We start from the raw sequence: 22,131 nt of genomic DNA, 5'->3' as shown, positions 1-22,131 counted from the left end.
CCTTATGTCAGTCATCAGTGTTTGAATTTTAAATTCCTCTTGTTCACTCTGTCTTGGCCCGGTCTAGGTTATGTTACACATTATGTTAATTGTGTTTGGTGTTTTGTCCATTTATTTTAATAAAGCCTGTCTTTGTGGAAGTCCTGGATCTCCTCTTCTCTGCTGCACCACCACACACCCATAACAGAAATACCAAACATGCTAGAAACAAAATTCATGCCACACTTGGCCAAGTGCTAATGTTTGCGATTAACCCCACGAAACAGGAAGTTGATGCAAGTCAAGCATACAATGTCTGATCTGCCCCAAACACGGTTGAGAAGAGTCCTGCCCTGAACACATCTACATGGCAATATTCATGTATAGTAATAGCACCACCTGCTGGCAACAGTGACCTGTTTAACACTATGATGTACTACTAAAATATGCAATTGAGTACTAAACATGCTAGTAAAAACTATATAAAACACTTTAGCAACACTTAGTGCTAAAGCATGCTATTATTGTCATGAAACAGGAAGTTGGAAGGAACGGAAGGAAGGAACACTATAGGCCTACATGAAAAATGTAGTGGCGGTGACCCTTTCATTTCATTTAAGTTGAAATGACTTAAAAATTCAAGTTGATTGTACTTTAAGGTTGATTTAAATGTACGGCAGCCTTTAAGCACCTTTTTTATTTTATTCCTGTTTTACACATTTTTGATTGTGAAATAAAAACGATTTGAGTATTCACCTTCAACGTTAAGCTAGAATTTGACAGCATCTCAAAATCCAAATGTCAACGACTTTCATTCATGTGTGAACGTCTTATGCAACAACATCTCACAATATTTCACTTTATTTGCTCGTCTTTTATTGCTTTGGCAGCTGTAAGTGGAACAAAATGCCATTTTGCGTTTGTTCAGCACATCTGAGTTCACAAAAGGGTCAAAGGTCCTTCATAAACTATTTCACACCAGCCTATTTGACCTCTCAGGTTAAAGTACCACTGAGCCATGTGTTTTATGTAAAGTTTAATTAAAAACAGACTAATAAATAGATTGTATTACTGCTTCATTTAATTTATTGTATTATTATGCCATATTTTACATTCTGCGTTTGCTTGACATGGCATTCTATCTGATCTGGTTTACCTGGGTTATTTTAGCCAGGATAATCCAAAGGCACTGCAAAACTGTGCTTAAGATTACTAATACTACTATAGCATTTACCTATTACAAGGTAAAAATCATCGCTAGTAGAACAAAACACAAAATAGTATTCCAACAGCACTGTTAGTACACTTCACATGTGTCTTATTCCAGGAATGTCCAGTTGTTAAGATAACAGTTTGTAATGGTCACAAATGCTTTTTGGCACACAGGCCATGACCTTTTTATGAATGTTGCTGTAGTGTAAACCTGCAATGTGTCTGCCATTACATAATCACTGTGCTTTATGAATTTGCATGTTGTCATTTAAAAAAAGACGTTTAAGACATTTTATAAACGGATACCAGTAAAACCCTTCTAAAACTAACCCATTAAGGTCCCTTCAGTTTCATTATTACTTTGAGAATGAGCTAAAAAAAAATACAGTGTCATAATGTAGTACATATTCACAGTATATAACTGCATATGCATGAGTAATTACTAGTGACTATTAAACTCTTTTGTTTTAAAACCATCTTAATTCACTTGATCTTTTTCTCCTTGAGTCCATTAGAGTTCAGGTGCTTTGGAATTGTGCTTTTTCCTGAAATGACAGGGATCACTTTGTCAAAGAGAAACAGAGAGCCTGTCATACCTGCAATGACAAAAGAAGAGTGAAAAAAACCTCTGAAGATGCTGGTGAAATGCAGAGAACTGTAAATGTCTTGCTGTTATTAACAAATATGAGTGAACATCCATGGGCTGTATTTGAAATCTGAGTATGTTGTAGGTTTGGTTTGTGAGTATAACATATACAAATTATTCTCATACGTTCTGTTGGGTAGTGTTAGTTTTTCATGAATATGTTTTTCTTCAGGCACAAAAGACATTCTGTTTTTTGGCTTATTATTCGGTTTAAGTGTTGTAATCATCCTCACCTAGTATTGGTCCCATCCAGTATACAAAACTGTACTCCGCAAAAGTGTTTCCAGGACAGGGGAACTGTATTGAGAATGCCAGGGCAGGATTGAACACTGCTCCGGTGAGACGTCCACCTTTACAAAACACAGTAGCTTCCTGAACACAGTTGCACTGCAGTTAACAGTTTATGAATTTTACTGAAATATCACTAGAAAAGATCTGCATTTTAAGAGATTAGACAGACAGCCAGACAGACAGACAGACAGACAGACAGACAGACAGATAGATAGATAGATAGATAGATAGATAGATAGATAGATAGATAGATAGATAGATAGATAGATAGATAAAGCTGCAGTCCAGTACACAAGTTTTTATGCTCTGCTGCAACTTTTCACTACTTCACAGTCCTTATCTTACAGTATAATTATATATTTAAGTACTGAGTAATATTACTACTACTAATATTACTTTTATTAGTAATATTACTACTAAGTACTTAGGGTTAGGTTTGGTTTAGTTGCATTTATTTATGCATACTTTATTGTTATTACTATGGTAAGTACATGTAACATATAACAAGGACACTGTAAAATAAAGTGTTAACAGGTATTATTTTACAGTCCTGTTCCCCTTGTACATACAATGTACTTATTATAGTAATTGCAATAAATGGGTAATGACTAGTATTAACCCTGACCTACCCCGAAACCTAACCCATGAGGTTACCTTACATTACCCACGAGGCTACTTCTTAGGTAATTAGGCCTACATGTACTGTAAAATAAAGTGTGATAGATAGATACACAGACAGACAGACAGACAGACAGACAACTTTGATTTGACAGCCAATCAAAACACGTGCAAGGGTCAAGTAGGCTACTGGTGGTACCATGGTCCTTAACAATTATCATATCTGTAACATGGTACCACCGTGGAACTCTGGATTAGTGCACACCCGCATAGACTAAGGTGGTGATGACAGCAGCTATTGCATGAACCCGATATTTCTCCCCCACTTTATCCACGTTAGATATCGCAGCGTGCATCACAAACGCGCAGCTCATCTCCACCGCGGCGGCCTGTAGCAGAGGGGCATTAATGGGGCTGTTCGTGCATTTAAAGGCCATCCGTGTGTGCTGTGCATGCAGGTCAGAGAGCGCCAGTGACCATAGGTGAGACATCACGAGCCGTGCCACCAGCGCCGCGATCAGCTGACATGAGATCTGAGTCAATGCGCATCTGCGCGTGAGAGTCCCGCGGCAGAGCTGCTCCAGAGAGCCGGTGGGGTTACAGATCGCACCGTGGAATGAAAGCATGTGGATCACCGAGATGAAGTACGTGAGAGTCAGTACGATCTGCGGCTCCAGTCTGCCCACCTCCGCTAGCAGCTTTAACTCGTGCGTGCAAGCGCACAACTGAAAAGTGGAAATTAACTCCAGCACATAGATGATCCAGTTACGGTTTGGGAATAGATATGAAGCTGTCCTTCGCGCCAGCTCGCTAAAAACTATAATTCCCCCGAGTAAGGACAGAGAGACGGTGAGATCGGCCATCTCTGCCAGCTCCGTCCGGCCTCGCTACGAATAATCGTGCAAAACTCTAATCCAGGCAGGCAACTTTAGTTTAGAGCTGTTCCGCCTTTGCGCCATTTACCCCGCCTACTGCAACTCAATCTGTGCAGCCTACTATGGCAAAGGATTGCCTCACGCTGGCGCTATCGTATGTAACCTTATTCATATTCATGAGCCAACCTTTAACGGTGATTTCGGGTATTTCGTCAGCTGACTAGCACCCACGTCTGTCCTTCAGCCAATCAGATAGAAGAACGTCTTGTTTACGTAAAAATATTGATAAGTCAAACCTTTACCTTAGTAGGATTTGTAAAGAACTCTATCCTGTGTTGCCAGAGATCACTAGAATAAACATTTATCTGCAAAATAAGTAAATCTGACCAAAAATTACCAAACATATCACTGTTGAAAATTAGAGATGTAGGCCTACTTTAATAGATAATATAATATAAATGTGAATATAAAAATATATAGCCAGGCACAATATTTATTAGATTTAAATAGATTTGTAAAAATCAGTGCTAGAACTGGGTGCTGGGCGGACATAATTTTGGTTTGAATACTGAAGTGTGAACAGTTTAACAGGTTCTTATAGGGCAAAGGGCATGTTCCCTTGTGAGGTTTATTTAGTTAATTTATTTTTTGCAAAAGGGTCTGGTATCATTAAAGGTGCACTATGCAACTTTCTGTCCACTTGAAGGCGCCTATTCAAAACAAAGGTGTAGTTTGATGATGCCAAGCATCTTGGGACATGTGGTCATACTCAATTCTAGTCAGAATATGGCTGCGTCCGAAAACCTAGGCTGCTGACTCGTTGCCTCACTGCCTCATCAGACAATGACTTGTAAGGCAGCGTTTTGTGCTTGAAGACATATAAAACTAATTTCGGACACACTTCCAAGGCAGTGTAACAGTTTAGCTAATGATCTACAGCAAAATAGAGAGAGCTTTGGTGAGAACTAAACACATTTAATTACTACAGTAGAAATTTCTCGCTAGAAATGACATCAGAAGTGTAATATGTTGGTAAAAATCGTACATTTAGGCTACACACAAACTGACCCGCAAACGCAACTTCTGGACGCCATCTTTTTTCCCCAGATCAACTGTTACTGAATGGAAAGCACAGGATTGTGGGATATCAAAGGCAGCGAAGGACACATGTACGCTGCCTTCAAAAATCGATCAGATGAAGGTATCTTAGGAGACAGGAAGTGAAGCAAACATTAGATTCGGACGCAGCTTGATGCTTTCCTGCCTTCAAATGTGTCCTCCGAAGGCAGCAGGTTTTTTCCAGGTTTCGGGTGCAGCCTGAAACTGCTCCATTGGGCGCTCCATTGGGGGTGTTTTAAACGAACCAGGAAAGACATCGGCTGCGTTCGGAACTGCATACTCATTGAATAGGTACTTAATTTCAATAAGTACTTACTTAACGAGCGCTAAAAGAGTAGGTACTATATATCCAGATCTCATTAAAGGGGGGGTGAAACATTCTGTTTCAGTCAATCTCATGTCAATCTTGAGTACCTATAGAGTAGTATTGCATCCTTCATATCTCCGAAAAGTCTTTAGTTTTATTATATTTATAAAAGAAATATAGGCTGTACCGAGTCTTTCCGGAAAAAACCTAGCGCATGGAGGCGTATCGTGTGGGCGGAGCTAAAGAATGACGAATGCGCACAACGCGGTGACGTCCTCAAGCGTGGAGAAACCCATGGCTATCGATCTCAGCTAATAGATATATGATCCAGAATCAAATTCGGAGGCTGAAATAAATTGAACAGGAGAAACAGCAACAGCAGGACGTCCGTCTCTGTGGTATGTACTGTATTTAGTGGCCTGTCAACATTTGTGTGTCTTTACTCACAGTTTATGAGGACATGATTCGGTTTATGGACTATTGTATGCGACTAAACCTTAGCAGTTGCAAAAAAAAACGGTTTTGCACGTCAGACTAGTGTAGCGTTATACATAGAACAACAATGGAGTAACCATTAGCGCATTTGAATGACGAAGCACGCGATCGTGTCGTTTACTGATGTTTACTCACGTGACGATAGCCAACAGCACAGACATTTGAAGCAGTTTTACTCACCGGCTGCTTCCAAAGCAGGACCAAACCTTTATCGCTGGGACCGCTCCGTCAAAAACACACTTCTTTGGTATGATTTGGTGAAGTCCTGTGACAGCAGTGACCGTGGAGATCCACTTTGCGACGCAAAAAAATTCAATTTTTCTTGTTAAATATAACTCCTGTTTCATCCCAGGCTTATGAAATAACAACTAAAAAAAAACATATTGCATTATGAAGATTTATTCAAGATATCTAACCTTGTTATTGTGTTTTTTTTTCTGTGTATATAATGTACACAAACCCATATTTGTTTCAACAGTATGATTGTTCGTTGTTAAATATACCACCATGTAATTATAAAACAATTCAGCCTGTCATTGTCAATTCAACCATCAGTCTGTCCTTGAGCAAGGCTCTTAGCTCCAGGGGGATCGTCCCTATAATAAGTGCACTGTTATTAGTCGCTTTTGGTCTTTTTCTGGAAGTCTCACTGGCTGTGGGTTTACTGAGGATGAAGAGACCACAGCAGCATCTGGGCCAGATGAGGCACTTAGGGCAGGTGAAGTGATGGAGGGTCCAGGTGCTCACACACATCTGCCGACATCTCAGATCCTACAAAAATGCACAAACATAATACAGAAGTATTCATTTTAGCAGCACAATGTCATTTGATTTCTGTATTAGAAGTAACTAAATGATCTTACTTTATATTTTTGTCTCAGGTTTTCCCCACACATGCCACCATCCCCGTGTCTTGCAGGCCCTGCTCCACCACAAAAGCTCTGCAGCAAATGCACAGACATCAAGACTCAGAAAAGTGCTGAAATAACTCTGTTTGAAATAAAATACAACTTAAGATTTAAATAGATGTTTTATTCATTTCTGTAGTATACTGACTCAAAGCCTTTGATGACAGCATTCCTTCATCAGCCACTCTACACCTGATAAACACACACACACACACACACACACACACACAAGCTCTTCTGTGCCTGTAACTTCAGACAAGATTAACGTTACCCATGTGATTTATGTTCAATACTACATTTAAATGTAGTTGCTGATGTGTTAATGTTCCTCAGTTTATCAACAGTACTAATGGACAAATTAAATTGATAACTTATGTTTAGTTACTTTATGTAGATTTGATTATTTACATTGCTCAGGTTCATGTAAAGTAAGCAGAATTGACAACAGTGAACTCAACATTATAGCACACACACACATCATTCTGATCTGTTCAGATTTATCAGATGTCTATTTCATGTTGTGATGTGCTCATTCCTGTCAGATGTTAAATAAACATTTAGTAAGTATCTTTATCTTTAAGATGTATATGTAATCCACTTTGGAGACGTATGTGTGTTACTGGAGCTCCCCTAGCTATACACAATAAAACTTGTTTTTACAGCACAATCACAACTATTTACTCAACTTTACACCTTTAACAATTCAAAAGTTTACTCTACAGAAGCTCAACAAATGTGATTTGAACAAAAGGGAATCGTGATTTTGGTTTGTAATACTCACATTTGAAAACAGCTTTCCTCCACCTGATGTATCCTTTCCTGTGGCCTTATGGGAAGGCAGGGATAGAAAAGTATCCGACGATGAGTGCTTCACAATCTGGGTGGAGCGCAGTAGGTCATACGGGGATTTCTCGCCTACTCTTTGATGATTACTGAGGTTTCGAACATACTACTCCTTGCACGTACTGTTTTTGCCTACTATATAGTAGCATTCGGACGCAACTTAAGTACACGCACATCCTAATCTCGCGAGAATTACGCCTGGTAGTTCTCGCCTACTCTTTTATGAATACTAAGGATTCGGACATACTATTTGCTCGCCTACTGCTTTACCATACTATATAGTAGGGAAGTATGCGGTTCCGAACGCAGCCATCAATTGGATAGACCTACAACCAATCAGAGCAACGAAGCAACGCATTGTCAAATGTCAACAGAGCTCAACTGCACTGTGTTGCCAAGTCTGCATTTTTTCCCAACAGTTTCTGTTCGGGGATAATTACTCCTCTATGGATCGAGGCCAGACCGAACCACCCGACCTAAAAATTTTGTGGGCGGGGCTAAGTTCGGCTGGCATCCAGGCTAGGTCTTCACCTCACAGCCGGTGGAAAATAGGACACGGGCAGAAATCATGTTCATGGATGTGGTTATTAACGTTACTGTAGTGTGAAGCAGAGCAGGGCCGAGTGTTGTGGAGCTGAGAACGGCCGCTGGAGCGATTGTTACACAAACTCCCGCCTCGCGAACACCGGGACTTTTATTATGACGGGATGGGACGGGACACAGTCGCCGGGCGCACACCCTATTTCCGCTTTTCCGGTCAAGAGAATAAGGTAAAGCAGCTCTGTTTATCATGTTAGATACATTTAAGTGTGTTTAAAATGATGTTACGACTCTGTGTGTTCGCTCGGCGCTGCTGTGACATGTTCACACTGCTAAGAGAAAAGCGCTTCTGCAAATAAAATCGAGGGAAACGCAGATATGATGCAATTGACAGGCGACTCCCTCAAACGCTATGCTGACACGTCCCGGTTCATTGGTTAAAATAGCAATTTTCTCACAATTTACAAACATTCACTGTAAAACCTAACAGTGAAATTCACTAAATGAAATAAGTTCATTTTACTTAATGTTACCAAAAAAGTTAATTCAACTTAACAAATATGTGTGATGTTAACTCAAAAATGTATTATTGTAAGCAAACCTCAATCTAAATAAGTTACTAAAACTTTTTAACTCTAATGGTTTAAGTTACAGATATTTATTTAATCTAGTATTTTACATCTATGGCCAATTAAATAACTAAAAGCTGATAAAATAAATAAATAAACAATAGTATATACATTAATCTACCTCATATTAAGCCTACAGTCTTACATTAAGCTCTTTTAAAGTCATTACATTTAGTCATGTCAAAGTATCACCCCAGTGAGTTTCCGAGGTAACAAAAACCGCACCATTTTCCCTCCTTCAGTCCAGTCACAGCAGGACGGCTCGCGCTACAGTCAAGAAAAACAAAAGGTAAGCGTTTCAAACTTATTTATTCATATTTCGCTCATGTTTGAACGTTTTCAGTGTTATTTTCGTACCTCTTTTATGTTTATCCGAAGATTAACCAGCTCAGTAATGTTGTGTGTAAAGTTAGCCAGCAAACAATCTAACATTAGGAGCAAATGCGCTATTGCACCAGTGTTATCAACGGTAACGTTAATGTACACGTTTGGAGTTAATTATGCTGTTTTACACTGCAGTTTGTCAGCGGGGAATTAAAAAATATATGTTTGTGCTTTCTCACAGTCGGACAGATAAACGCTGGCTTTTGAGACAGTTGGCCATCTTTCCATGTCTCTCGTCTCATGCCACAGTGACGTTAACTAACTTACGTTAAAGCAAAAGGTAACGTTAATGCAAACTCACGCATTCCTTATATTACAACCGTTTTAAATGTATTGTTAATCGAATTCGAGTTTCCTCTATCATATGTGATGCTAGTTAATTTGACTAAAGCAGCTGAAGCTCCGGGGTGAACAAAGTGACTTGAGGAGCATTTTAGATCCTGTTTTGCTAACGTTAGATAAAATTTTAAACTGTTATTTGTTTCTCATGACGTTTTCTCATTTGAAACTCACACTAACACATTGTTGCCATGCTTTTAAATCTTTTCAGAGCAAAGACGAAGGTGCAATGGCAGCAACGTGGCTACAATTTTATGAGTAAGTAAGTTAGAATTAACATTGAACAAATCAATGGAATTTTGTAACGTTACTGTGCAAAATGCAAATGATAACGTTATGAACAGTTACATAATGTTCATACAAATATAAGTTTGTTCTTCAATTTTAATTTTTGAATGAATTGCTATTTTTGCAAATGTAATTATGACCATAAATGTCTTTTAGCACAACTTGTAAGTCTTCTGAAGCAATATAATTTTTTTAAAAGGCTTAAAGTCCAAAGTCCAGTCTGTCTATCATTCAAAGTCATGTTGTATTGCTTCAGGAGAATACTGGTCAAGTATTGAAAGTTGTTGTTATAGTCGGCTTTCCTAATATAAACAGAAACATTTTGTGTGTTATATTTTCACTGGCAGTTATCCTGAAGTTGCCTTGGGTTTGTAAAGGTGTAAGGTAATTTGGCAATGCTAGATTTGCAGTGGTTGAAAGAAGTCTTGTCATGAATCATAAAAAAAACTACGATGCAGGTCTGTTACTATTTAAAAGGAAGAGTCAGGAGATGTTTTCAAGACACAAGGTAGGACACATGTCAAAACTACATTACATTTATTTAGCAATAGCAACATGTTAACCTTTCAGCTGCCACCAGCATAAATGCATGGTGTGGTTACAGTGACTGATAGTTGATCATTCAAGTTGTCTTAAATGTATAGTCCACTTGCCAATACAAATTCAGTCATGATTCATAAATTACCAACCCTCATATTGTTCCAAACACATAAGAATTTTATTAATCTGTCCATTGAAAATCTAGTCTTCAAAACGTTTAATTTAGGCTTTCATTAGCATATACATTGAGCACAGCAAAAGCTTATTTGACACATAATAAACCAATCTCAGCTCAAGCTTAAAGGAATCGTTCACCCTGATTTACTCCCCCCCTCAAGTCCTCCTTGGTGTAAATGACATTCTTCTTTCAGACGAATACAATCAGAGTTATATTAATACGTGTCCTGGCTCGTCCAAGCTTTATAATGGCAGTGAATGGCAGCCCAAAATTTGTAGCCCAAAAAAGTGCATCCATCCATTTTAAAAGTGCTCCACACGGCTCCGGGGGAATAATAAAGGCCTTCTGAATTAAATCGATGGGTTTGTGTAAGAAAAATATCCTCTCGTGATTCAAAACGCTTGTGCAACGCCCGACATCATCGTCACATCATTTATGTTTTTTACGCTGCATCCGCCGTCAACGCCGTGGCTGTTATGCTTTTTTACGCTATATCCGACGTCATCGTTGCGCCGGAAACTAGTTATTTTCTTATTTTATAACGAGTTAAATATGGATATTTTTCTTATATAAACCCATCGATTCACTTCGGAAGTACTTTATTAACCCTCCAGAGTCATGTAACCCAATTAAACTCTTGTGTAATTGACGCCCCATCCTAAATAAATCTGTCTCTTCCGTGATACCCTGAAAATTTTGAATAATCCGATCTAATATGATTTCCGACCTGTAAGGTTGCCAGAATAATAATCTTACACGGTGTGTTAATAGGCCAGAGGAGAACTGGCACCCCGACTGAGTCTGGTTTCTCCCAAGGTTTATTTTTCTCCATCATGCCCCGATGGAGTTTTGGTTCCTTGCCACTGTCGCCTTTGGCTTGGCTTGCTCAGTTGGGGACACTAAAAATATGATTAAAGTTATTCAACTTATTATACAAATAAAATATATGAATTAGGTCTTATTTAATTCTATAAACTATAATACTGATCTGCCAACATTGTCGCTATATAATAAATTAAAATAAGCTGATAACATCACTGTTTTCTCCAGTACGGCTGTACAGCCAAATCTAATTTTGTCGCAATATTACCCTGTTTGACACTGTGAAGCTGCTTTGACACAATCGTGATTGTAAAAGCGCTATATAAATAAAGTTGATTGATTGATTGATTAATTGATGTGGATTACTTTTATAATGAATAGATGCACTTTTTTGGCTTCAAATTTTGGACAGCCTTTAACTGCCATTATAATGCTTGGATTAACCAGGACATTTATTAATACCGCTCTGATTATATTAATCTGAAAGAAGAACGTAATTTACACCAAGGATGTCTTGCCATTATCCATTTAAAATTTGTTAATCAAATCTGTCTTGTTTCACTTTGTCTACACCGGATGTGAGCAGCGCGACAGGACAAAAGAGCCCCTTATAGTCCGTTATGTTGTCTACACTGGATGCGGCGTGATGTGAGCGACAAATCTTTGACAGTAAACTGTTGCCTCTTTCTATTTATGACATACTGACATGAAAAACAAATGTTTTGCAATGTGTGCATTATCTCTTGAATTCAATTCAATTCAATTCGTCATTCAATTCAAGGTCTAGAACATTCGGCTGATACACCCCTGAAAATGTTTTTCCCCCAATTAAACCTTGCTGACAAACAACTTAACATCTTTACAAAATTGAACTACAGGGTTTTAAATAAGCACACGCCCAATTAAATCAACAATAATCCGTTCCTTATAACAACGTTTTTTTTATTTATGAAAATTGAAATATGGTGTCTGCCCTGACAAGGGTTATTTTTATATGTGGTGACATACAAACTTTTTTTCCAATGCATATAGAAAAAGGAGCTTGACCAGGTGCAGAAGCCAACAGTGACCATCCTTACTGTCGAGGAGGAAGAGGGAACGTTACCTTTAAACCCACTGGATGCTTTGATTGTCTTTTAAGATGAGGTGGGGATGTCTGCCAAGTCTTCGGTCAGTGCAATACACTTAGAGTACATTAAAGATCATACAGTGCTTTTGCTTTTTGAGGAAACGTACCTTTTTACATATTTTTTTTATTTTATATGTTTTGTTATTTAAATGTTATGACTTTTTTAAACATGTTTGTGCTGTTTTATTTGGTGAAAAAGTCTAATATTTTTTGTCTAGTTATATTTGTGAACATATGGCATACTGTATTTATGATGTAAATGTTATATTTCAATAAATTACTTAAAAATACCCTCCTGTTCTGTCTTCATTTTGTACCAATGTTAGCTTGTGCTTAGTCTTATGTAACTTAATCACTTTGAGTTTGATGAACTTAAACCATTTGCCGCAATCTGTTTCCTAAAACCATTTAAGTAACCATGTAGTTGTTAAGACTTAGTTAGATTTGTTACCTGAATTCAAACTGAATTAATAAAATTAACTTAAAATCTTTAAGTTCAGTTTACTCTTAATAATTGATCAACACAACACTAAAATATAAGTTTTAACACTTAAACAACACTAAAATATGAGTTAATTTAACTCAATGTATATGAGTTTTCAGTACTCATACTTAATGGTTTTAAAACTTAATTGGTTTGAAGCAATCGGTTTCCTCAAATGGTTTGAGTTACCGTAACTTGTTGGGTTTTACAGTGTTTGGGATATTGTAAGTACTCAACTGTACAAAATATATAACAATGGCCTAGTGGTTTTTGGATATTTTACTTTAAAAATACTGCATAATGCACCTTTAACACATGCAAAGTTGGTTGTAATAGCCTAGTTGATCACTTTTACTCAGCACTTTGACTTGGGAAGTCAAACTATCTGTACTTAAATTTCTTATACTGAAAATGTTAGTTTCCTCTTTTGGAATATCTGAACGCCAGGTTTTTTTTTATAGTTATAGGCCCAGGCCTGTCATTATTAGCAGAACACACTTTACACCTGGTGAAAAGCGATAGTCAAATTCAATAAGTACAGACTTTAAAGCTCTTGATTCTAACTTGTACTTGGCCTTAAAAGTAAAATGGATGACTCCTCGTTACAATGCTTTGGCCAATGTTTACCTTTTTCTATTAATCTATAAAGCATTTGTTATGAAATATTGCAACCTACTGTCACAACTGTGTTCAGTTTGTTTGTATCTGTCACATGTTCCTTTGGAAACCAGGATACAGCCAGACCCAGAGCCCAATGAACATTTGACCACAGAGAACTCGTGTGTGTGTGTGTGTGTGTGTGTGTGTGCATGTGTGAGTGTGCCCCCCCCCCCCGCAGATGGAGAGCTACCACCCGCCGTGTCTTTTCAGCCAGAGCCTGAAGAGAAGAGGAAAGAGCTGACCTTCGTCCTGGAAGTAGGAGCTCCAGCATGAGTCTGACCAGGGGTGTGAGCCAAAACTACAGAGAATGAGCATTGGCTGATTAACTATGGATGAAATATCACTTCCCACCCGATACCTTTATCTTCATTGCTGTTTTTGAACAGCTCTATTGACTGTATGGATTTTATGGATGCATGGTGTCACTCACTATACTCACTATCACCATCACTGCTAAGCTTTGCCAGCCCTCCAATGCCGCCACTGCTGGATGTCAACATTGAAAGTCCTGCTATGACGTTGCACCACAGGTCGTGTTCCCACCAGGAACTTTAGTGTGAGAGGATCCTGCAGCTCCACCTCCTGCCTTTGACCTCTTTGCTCCATTTGCCTGTCGAACTGTTGGCTTCAGATCTGCACCTCCCACCTACGGCTCCACCGGAGACCCTCAGACTTGCGGCGTCACCTGTTTCCTCGTCCCCCTTGGTCAGTCATTTACATTTACATTTAATCATTTAGCAGACGCTTTTATCCAAAGCGACTTACAAAAAAGGGGAGAGCAATAGAAGCAACGAAACAAACAAGGGCAACAACCTGTAAGAGCTGTAAGAAGTCTCATTAAGCACAGTACACAAACAATTTTTTTTTTTGGACAAACTAAATTTAAATTGATAGTTAAGTGCTATTCTTTATTGGTCAGGTGCAATTGGAAAAGATGTGTCTTAAAATGTTTTTTTAAAAAATGGCTACAGACTCAGGAGCACGAATTGAGATCGGCAGGTCATTCCACCAGGTGGGAACGGTCCAGGAAAATGTCCTCGAGAGCGATTTCATGCCTCTTTGGGATGGAACCACGAGGCGTCGCTCACTCGCAGAACGCAAGCTTCTGGAGGGTGTGTAAGTCTAAACAAGCGAGTTTAGGTATATTGGTGCAGAGCCAGTGGTTGCTTTGTAGGCGAGAACCAGTGCCTTGAATTTGATGCGAGCAGCCATTGGCAACCAGTGCAAACTGATGAAGAGAGGCGTGACATGCGCTCTCTTCGGCTCATTAAAGACCACTCTCGCCGCTGCATTCTGGATCAGCTGCAAGGGTTTGATAGTGCGTGCTGGAAGGCCAGCTAGAAGAGCATTACAATAGTCCAGTCTGGAGAGAACAAGAGCTTGAACCAGGAGTTGTGCAGCCTGTTCTGATAGGAAGGGTCTAATCTTTCTAATAGTCATCACACCACTTCTGCCACAGACTTGAAGGCCGTCCGTTCTTCCTCTAAAGCCTAGTTCACACTGCCCGATTTTTGCCCCGATTTTGAGTCGCCGAATAGGCAAGGCAAGGCAAGGCAAGGCAAGGCAAGGCAAGGCAAGGCAAGGCAAGTTATTTATATAGCACATTTCATACACAATGGCAATTCAAAGTGCTTTACATAGAAAGGAATTAAAATAGGGCTAAAAAATGCATAAGAAAAAGAATACAATGTAAAGAGAATTAAAAGTAATAAAATGATGATTACCAAAGAAAAGTACAGGTAAACAAAAACAGTTATAAAAAATTATTTAAAAAATGATGCATAGATAAGGTGCAATCGGTCGGACGTACAGTGGCACAGTGCTCATTCAGTAAATGCACAGCTAAACAGATGTGTTTTGAGTCTGGATTTGAATGTGGCTACTGTTGGAGCACATCTGATCTGTTCAGGAAGCCGGTTCCAACTACGGCTGGCATAATAGCTAAAAGCAGACTCTCCTTGCTTTGAGTGAACTCTTGGTATTTCTAACTGACTTGATCCTGCTGATCTGAGTGATCTGTTGGGTTTGTATTTAATCAAATATCTGCGATGTATTGAGGTCCTAGGTCATTGAGTGATTTATAAACAAGTAATAGTACTTTGAAATCGATCCTAGATGTAACTGGAAGCCAGTGTAAAGACCTGAGGACTGGTGTGATATGGTCATATTTTCTGGTTCTGCTCAGAATCCTGGCAGCAGCGTTCTGTATGAGCTGCAGCTGTCTAATGGTCTTTTTGGTAAGGCCAGTGAGAAGTCCATTACAATAGTCCACCCTACTGGTGATGAAAGTGTGAAACAGTTTCTCTAAGTCTTGCCTGGAGACAAAACTTCTAATCCTTGCAATATTTTTCAGATGATAGTATGATGATTTAGTTATTGCTTTGACATGACTACTGAAACTCAGGTCTGACTCCAAAATCACACCAAGATTCCTGACTTGATTTTTTGTTATCAGACCTTTAGCCTCAAGATACGTGTTCACCTTGAGAATTTCATCTTTGTTTCCAAATGTAATGATTTCAGTTTTGTCTTTGTTTACCCATATGGAAAAGTCTTGCTAAAAACATATGTGATTCTTATATGTTCCAACAGAAAACTATAAGGATCATATATGCTGCAAAAACCACATATACAAATTGTACAATATTCATGTATTTTCAATCATATATGTCCTACACTGTAAAAAATATATATGCTGGATTGTATTAAATACAACCCCTGCAAATCAGTGAGATTTTACTTTAGTAAATTAATTAGCAAGTAAAACGAATAAAAATGGGTAACCCTAATGCAAAAAAATAAAATAAATAATAATAATATTATATACTATCCTACATATTTAGCAAAGAGCTGTAACTGCTGAAAAGTGCACCGACATTATTGTTAATAAAAGTAACAGTTTTACAGGTTTTTAAATTGAGCAAAAACACATCAAATAAAAATTTATTTTAACATTAACCTCCTTTAAATCAGAAGTAAAGCATGATGGGAAGTAGAAATTTGTTGTAACTCATTCTGTAAAAGTGTTTATGTGTGTACATGCATTCACATTAATATGGGAATATACAGTAAGGCTACAAAATAAAGGATACAACTTAATGGATATTACATGTAATACTATTTATATCTTAATTACTAAATATTGTATGTGTTAAAATATAGCCATATTTTATAAATATAGTCAATATGCATACATTGCAGTAGCTATATTAAAAAAGGCTTTAGTTTCCTTTATTCCTTTATATTTCCTTTAATATAGGCTATTTTGCATATAATTGCAGTATATTTCTATATATTTGTTTCGTAATGTTCTACCCATACAAACTATTTGTTAACAGCAATATCAGCAATATTTAAAAAATAATAATTAAAAACTCACTCTAAGCGTTAGGCTTAGACGATGAAGATTTCTGTAACAAAAATAGCCTTAGTTCTGTCATCGCAAACTGCGCATGCGTCAACGCGCCGCGGCCAGGAGGAAATCAATCGCGGGTTCTTGTTGTCTCCGTGATATGATTGCCTCCCAGCGGGACCGCGAAGTGGCGAGCTCCAGGTAAGAATTGTGTTTGTCATGTCGTTCTCAATGCAAATGTTAACTTATTTAATGGCAAGATTTGCTAAAAGTTTTGTAAATTGTTCGTTTCTGTTATCATGTCGGTGCCACAGCCTAGTGTTAGGTAACGTACAGGTAACGTTAAGCCTAATTATGCTGCGCGCACGTGCAAAAATTAAATTACAAGTATTTAATGTGCAAAAACAAGTGAAAAATGCTTATATTTGTATTAAAGTTATTAAACTATATGATTGGTCTCATCATTTGTTAGTCCCTTTGAATAAAAACGTCTGCTAAATGATCAAATGTAAAAAACAACTATTCTAGTTGTTTAAATGTCTTTTGGTAACTAAGGGCGTTTTCACACCTGAAAGTCCGCACCAAGGTCCGAACCAAAGTTTGTGTTTGGACATTTGGTTCTTTTTGGTTTGCTTTCACATTGCAGTTATGTCAGCGCACCAAAGAACTTTACATGACGCACGGGCGTCCTGTCGTCATCATCTATGTGGGCTGCATCTTAACATTGATTGGTTTGTTAGCGGACGTGCGTCTGACGTCAGTGTGTTGTAAATTCAGCGGCTAACTTTGACAAGAATGAATGAACAGACGCATATCGTTGGCAATACTGTTAATATTATGGCACTACTATCTGCAGCACCAACTATACTCGAGGCAAATCCATCTAATGAACGTCCTCGTTGTGCAAGGAAAGGAGGAGCTCCTAGAAGATAGGCTTTTTAGCCAAACAATTTGTTTTATTTTATAGTAATGTTTAAATACTATAATGTTATTTTTAAATTTCATCTAGGCTATATTGATTATGAAACGTGCACAGATGTGCAATATATGTCAAAGACATCGAGTCAGAAATAATTTTGACCACTTCATTAAGATTTGTTTTGTAGAAAGCTTTGTATTTTGTATCTTAATATTAATAAATGTTTCATCATTTGCCTGAATTTAATAAATAAGCTTAAATAAATAATATAGCAGACATCCCGTGACGGAGTGATCATTTGCGCTGCACATGAACTGGAGCGGTCTCATAAATAAACGAAACTCAGCATATACTTGTCTCACAGACATTAGAACATTATATATATATATATATATATATATATATATATATATATATATATATATATATATATATTCACAAGCAGAGCACGCCGTTCACGCGAACTGACATGACTACACAAGCGGTTCTGTTTAAAATGCTGCGCGCTCCATCACGGCATGTGCTGTGAGTTTAATCTGTGTTTTTTTTCACTAATCCTACACCAGAACTTCCTGTAAATGGTCTGAAAGTCCGAACTATACAGAAAATGCTTTCACACAAGAAACGAACCGAACCTTTGTTCAGTTTGGTCCGGACCGAGACTACCTCTTGACGTCGGACCAAATTTCGTCTGTTTGGTCCGGACCATGGTCCGAGGGAGGTTTCACACCTGTAATTTTGGTTCGTACCAAACCGAAAAGTCCGAAAATCCGGACCAAACAAGGTAGGTGTGAAAGCACCCTAAGTTAAACCCTAAAGCTCATGGTTTGCATAGATAACGTTATACAACGATTGTGTGACACAGTGAAAGCTGTGTGACACTGACAAAAAGCAAAAGTTAGAATAAATGTAATGTGATTTGTTTACCGGATGTTCCTTTTGTGATCATTAATAGTCTATTTTGTGCCAATTCACTTTAAAAGAGTTAATGTTTTAGTGAACTTGAGTTTGCAATTGCTCTAATGTAGTTAAAATATAGCTAAAATATAAACTTCTATCATTTGCATTCATGTAACTGCAACATATATGAATCTAAATGATGTACAATATTACAATTTTGTAATAGAAAGTAAGTAACTGTAAAGAATATATTGTTATACTGAAAAAAACATTATAATGAAACGTGTTTCTAATATTCCTGTATGTAAATGGGGTGGTCAAGAAGATTTTCTTTTTCTTTCACAGAAAGATCTTCATGAAAACATTTGAAGACCACGCAAGAAGAACAGGTTCAACCACAGACTGTTCCATCCCATGAGGACTGGTTCAGTTCTGAATGGGAAGTGTTGAAGAAGTTTATGTACTCTGAGTTGTAAGACTTTAACTAATGTTAACAAATGAGACTTTATTGTAATGTATTAACTAACATGCACTAACAATGAGCAATACATTATTACAGTATTTCTTAAACTTTGTCCATTTTTAACGTTTAGTTCACCCAAAAATGTATGTTGTTAAAATGACCCTCATGTCGTTCCAAACCCATAAGACGTTCATTTATTTTCAGAACACAACAAATAAAGCTTTAATATGTGTACTATAATTACTATGTAAAATAAGTTAATATAGTAATTGATATAGATACTGATATAGATATCCATATTTATAACCTTATTGACTAAAATAACCAGCTCATGGCAGTTGACTTGCGACCAGAGAGTGACCTGAGTGATGCGATGTAGGAGTAGTGTAAGCTTCAACGTCTCTCTGGGCAACAAAATCAAGCTCTTCTCTTTTATCGAATCCTCTTTAAATTCAAATTCATGACCAGTGTATTGTTTTCCTCTATTCTCTGCATATCCGCATTCATCAATACATCATGCTTCAGGTCAGAGGTCACTCTTTTGGCGTAAGTAGACCCGCACAGTTGACTGCCAGAAGATAGATATTTTAGTCTAAAGTCAAAAATATGGATATTTTTTTAATAAAAAATGCATAGCTTCTCTTCAAAAGACCTTTATTAAATGATTTTTTAAAATGTCCTGATAATTTACTCAACCCTATGTCATCCAAGATGTTCATGTCTTTCTTTCTTCAGTCGAAAAGAAATTCAGTTTTTTGAAGAAAATATTCCAGGATTTTTCATCATGTAATGGTTTTTAGTTGCAACCAAAATACTGAAGGTCCAAATCAATGCAGTTCCACCTTCGTGTTTACAAAGCGCTCATGTGAAGACTAATACAAATGCCCTCTAGCAAATAAAAAAAAGGTAAAACAACGATATTGGATGATTTTGAAGTTGAAAATTGTTTTTGCTAAAGGGCGTTTATTAGTCTTCACATGAGCGCTCTGTAAATACGAGGGCGGGACTTCTGCCTACGTCTATGTGACCATTTACACGGGATTACGTCATCCTTGGCACCTCGCAGAGCTGAGCAAGTTGAACAATTAAGGTTGAAATGTATATTCATTTTTTTAAATGACTGATTATTTGACTAGATAAGACCCTATTCCTCATCTGGGATCACGCAGAGGCTATGAAGCCCTTTGAAACGGCGTTGATTTGGACCTTCAACATTTTGGTTGCAACTGAAAAGCATTATATGATGAACAATCCTGGAATGTTTTCTTCAAGAAACTTAATTTCTTTTCCACTGAATAAATAAAGACATGAACATCTTGGATGAGATGGGGGTGAGTAAATTATCAGTCAATTTTTATTTTGGGGTGAACTAATCCGTTCATTATCTTTGATTGATGGCCATGTCACTGTGTTCAGTGTATTTTTGTGTTGTTTTTTGGGTTTTGTTTTTTTCCTGAGCAAAGTTCAGTTTGCTATCAAGTTGGAATTGTAAATTCCTCATGTGGAGTATAATTTTATTATTTCATTTTGTGTTGAAATAAAAGTGTTTCCATCACAAATTTGTGTATGTCATTGATTGAAATCATATATGGTTAGTATATGCAGAGATGTTGTAATATTGACTGAAATCATGTATGATTTTTATATGTAGTTTATATGTATATTATATAAACTTGAAGAGCTAACACACCATTTCCCTATTAAAAAAATATGAAATCTGTATAAAAAGCATATAAACAAATGACACAAAATATAAATAAATCCTATATGACTTTAATATGACTAGCATATGATTCAGTATACGAACTTTATATGATTTGTATATGAATATCATGTATTTTCTACTAATACCATATACCATTGCATACTGTTTACATGTAAAACTCATATAAGATTTTTGCAGTATTCATACATGACCCAAAAGTTTTCTGTGTGCTTTTTAGTATGAAATGGGCCATAAACGGTCTGATTTTGTGTATGACATATATGGGACTTACATTAAACATATAAGATAATTCTGACTGATTTAAGTAAGGAACATATATGGTCGCTATATATGAAACATATAGGTTTTTTTCATATGGGTAACTGAAGATAGTTTTGGCACATCCAGTCGTTAACTTCATCAATGCATTTGCACAGCGAGTCAATGGGGCTGTAGTCATTAGGTGACAGTGCTAAGTAGAGCTGGGTGTCGTCAGCATAGCTGTGGTAAGCAATATTGTTCTTTTTCATTATTTGGCTCAGTGGCAGCATATACAGGTTAAACAGGAGAGGTGCTAGAATTGACCCTTGTGGGACTCCGCATGTCATGGACGTCCACTCAGACTTATGGTGTCCTATACTCACATAATAACCTCTCCCTTCTAAGTATGATCTGAAACATCTGAGGACCATCCCAGAAAGCCCGACCCAGTTTTCCAGCCTGTCTAGAAGTATGTTGTGGTCAACAGTGTCGAATGCAGCACTGAGATCGAGTAGAACCAGAATTGATGTTTTGCCTGTATCAGTATTTAAGCGAATATCATTTATAATCTTTATGAGCGCTGTCTCTGTGCTGTGATGCGGTCGGAAACCAGATTGAAAATTGTCAAAGAATCCGTTTGAGTTTAAGAATTTGTTTAGTTGATTGAAAACAACTTTTTCGATGATTTTGCCTATGAAGGGGAGATTTGAGATTGGTCTGTAGTTGCTCAGTATGGAGTTATCTAGATTTCTCTTTTTCAGAAGAGGCTTAACTATTGCAGTTTTAAGGGCGGTTGGAAAAGTCCCATAGAGAAGTGAGGAGTTCACCACTTCTAGGAGATCTGCTTCCAAACAGTTAAACACACTTTTGAAAAAATAAGTGGGGAGTGCGTCAAGGGCGCAGGTTGATGTTTTAAGATGCTGTACTGTGTCTTCTAAAATTTTACCGTCAATTGTTTCGAAATCAGACATAGTAATTTTCCGAGGGTTTGGTCTGATCTGACTGACCCCAGAGCAACTAGAGGATGTGCTGATCGCCTTTCTGATATTTTTGATTTTCTCTGAGAAGAAGGAAGCAAACTCACTGCATTTGCTGTCTGAGAGCATTTCTCTGGGAATGTGACTCGGGGGGTTTGTTAGTCTGTCTACAGTTGCAAAAAAAGTGTGCGTGTTGTTTATGTGTTTGTTTATAATATTTGAGAAGAAGGTCTGTCTAGCTTTGCCTAGTTCAACATTGAAAGCATGA

General features: G+C 37.5%; 1 protein-coding gene and 1 long non-coding RNA gene across 2 annotated transcripts; one reads left to right on the top strand and one right to left on the bottom strand.

The window, feature by feature from the left end:
• Positions 1-1,566: 1,566 nt before the first annotated feature.
• aqp11 (aquaporin 11) lies at positions 1,567-3,932 on the bottom strand. Its single transcript, XM_067419955.1, has 3 exons — positions 3,012-3,932; positions 2,071-2,187; positions 1,567-1,787 (listed from the first exon to the last, which is right to left on the bottom strand). Exons 1-3 carry the CDS (start codon positions 3,607-3,609, stop codon positions 1,675-1,677), a joined length of 828 nt encoding a protein of 275 aa, XP_067276056.1. The 5' UTR covers positions 3,610-3,932; the 3' UTR covers positions 1,567-1,674.
• Positions 3,933-16,171: 12,239 nt separating this feature from the next.
• On the top strand, positions 16,172-20,697 carry LOC137043341 (uncharacterized). Its single transcript, XR_010898452.1, has 3 exons — positions 16,172-16,839; positions 18,124-18,341; positions 18,803-20,697. It is a non-coding gene; the product is annotated as an uncharacterized lncRNA (long non-coding RNA).
• Positions 20,698-22,131: the final 1,434 nt, after the last annotated feature.

This window comes from Pseudorasbora parva, chromosome 16 (assembly GCF_024679245.1).
Source record: "Pseudorasbora parva isolate DD20220531a chromosome 16, ASM2467924v1, whole genome shotgun sequence".
Classification (NCBI taxonomy): domain Eukaryota; kingdom Metazoa; phylum Chordata; class Actinopteri; order Cypriniformes; family Gobionidae; genus Pseudorasbora; species Pseudorasbora parva.
The sequence above is the reverse complement of the archived record's forward strand: the minus strand, read 5'-3'. Positions and strand labels throughout refer to the sequence as shown.

Coding starts and splice junctions, on each gene's coding strand:
- aqp11 (XM_067419955.1), bottom strand. CDS start 3,609: ATGGCCGATCTCACCGTCTCTCTGTCCTTACTCGGGGGAATTATAGTT. Junction 2,188..3,011: donor CACCACCTTAGTCTATGCGG/GTGTGCACTAAT, acceptor TGTTTTGTAAAG/GTGGACGTCTCACCGGAGCA. Junction 1,788..2,070: donor CTGGATGGGACCAATACTAG/GTGAGGATGATT, acceptor TTGTCATTGCAG/GTATGACAGGCTCTCTGTTT.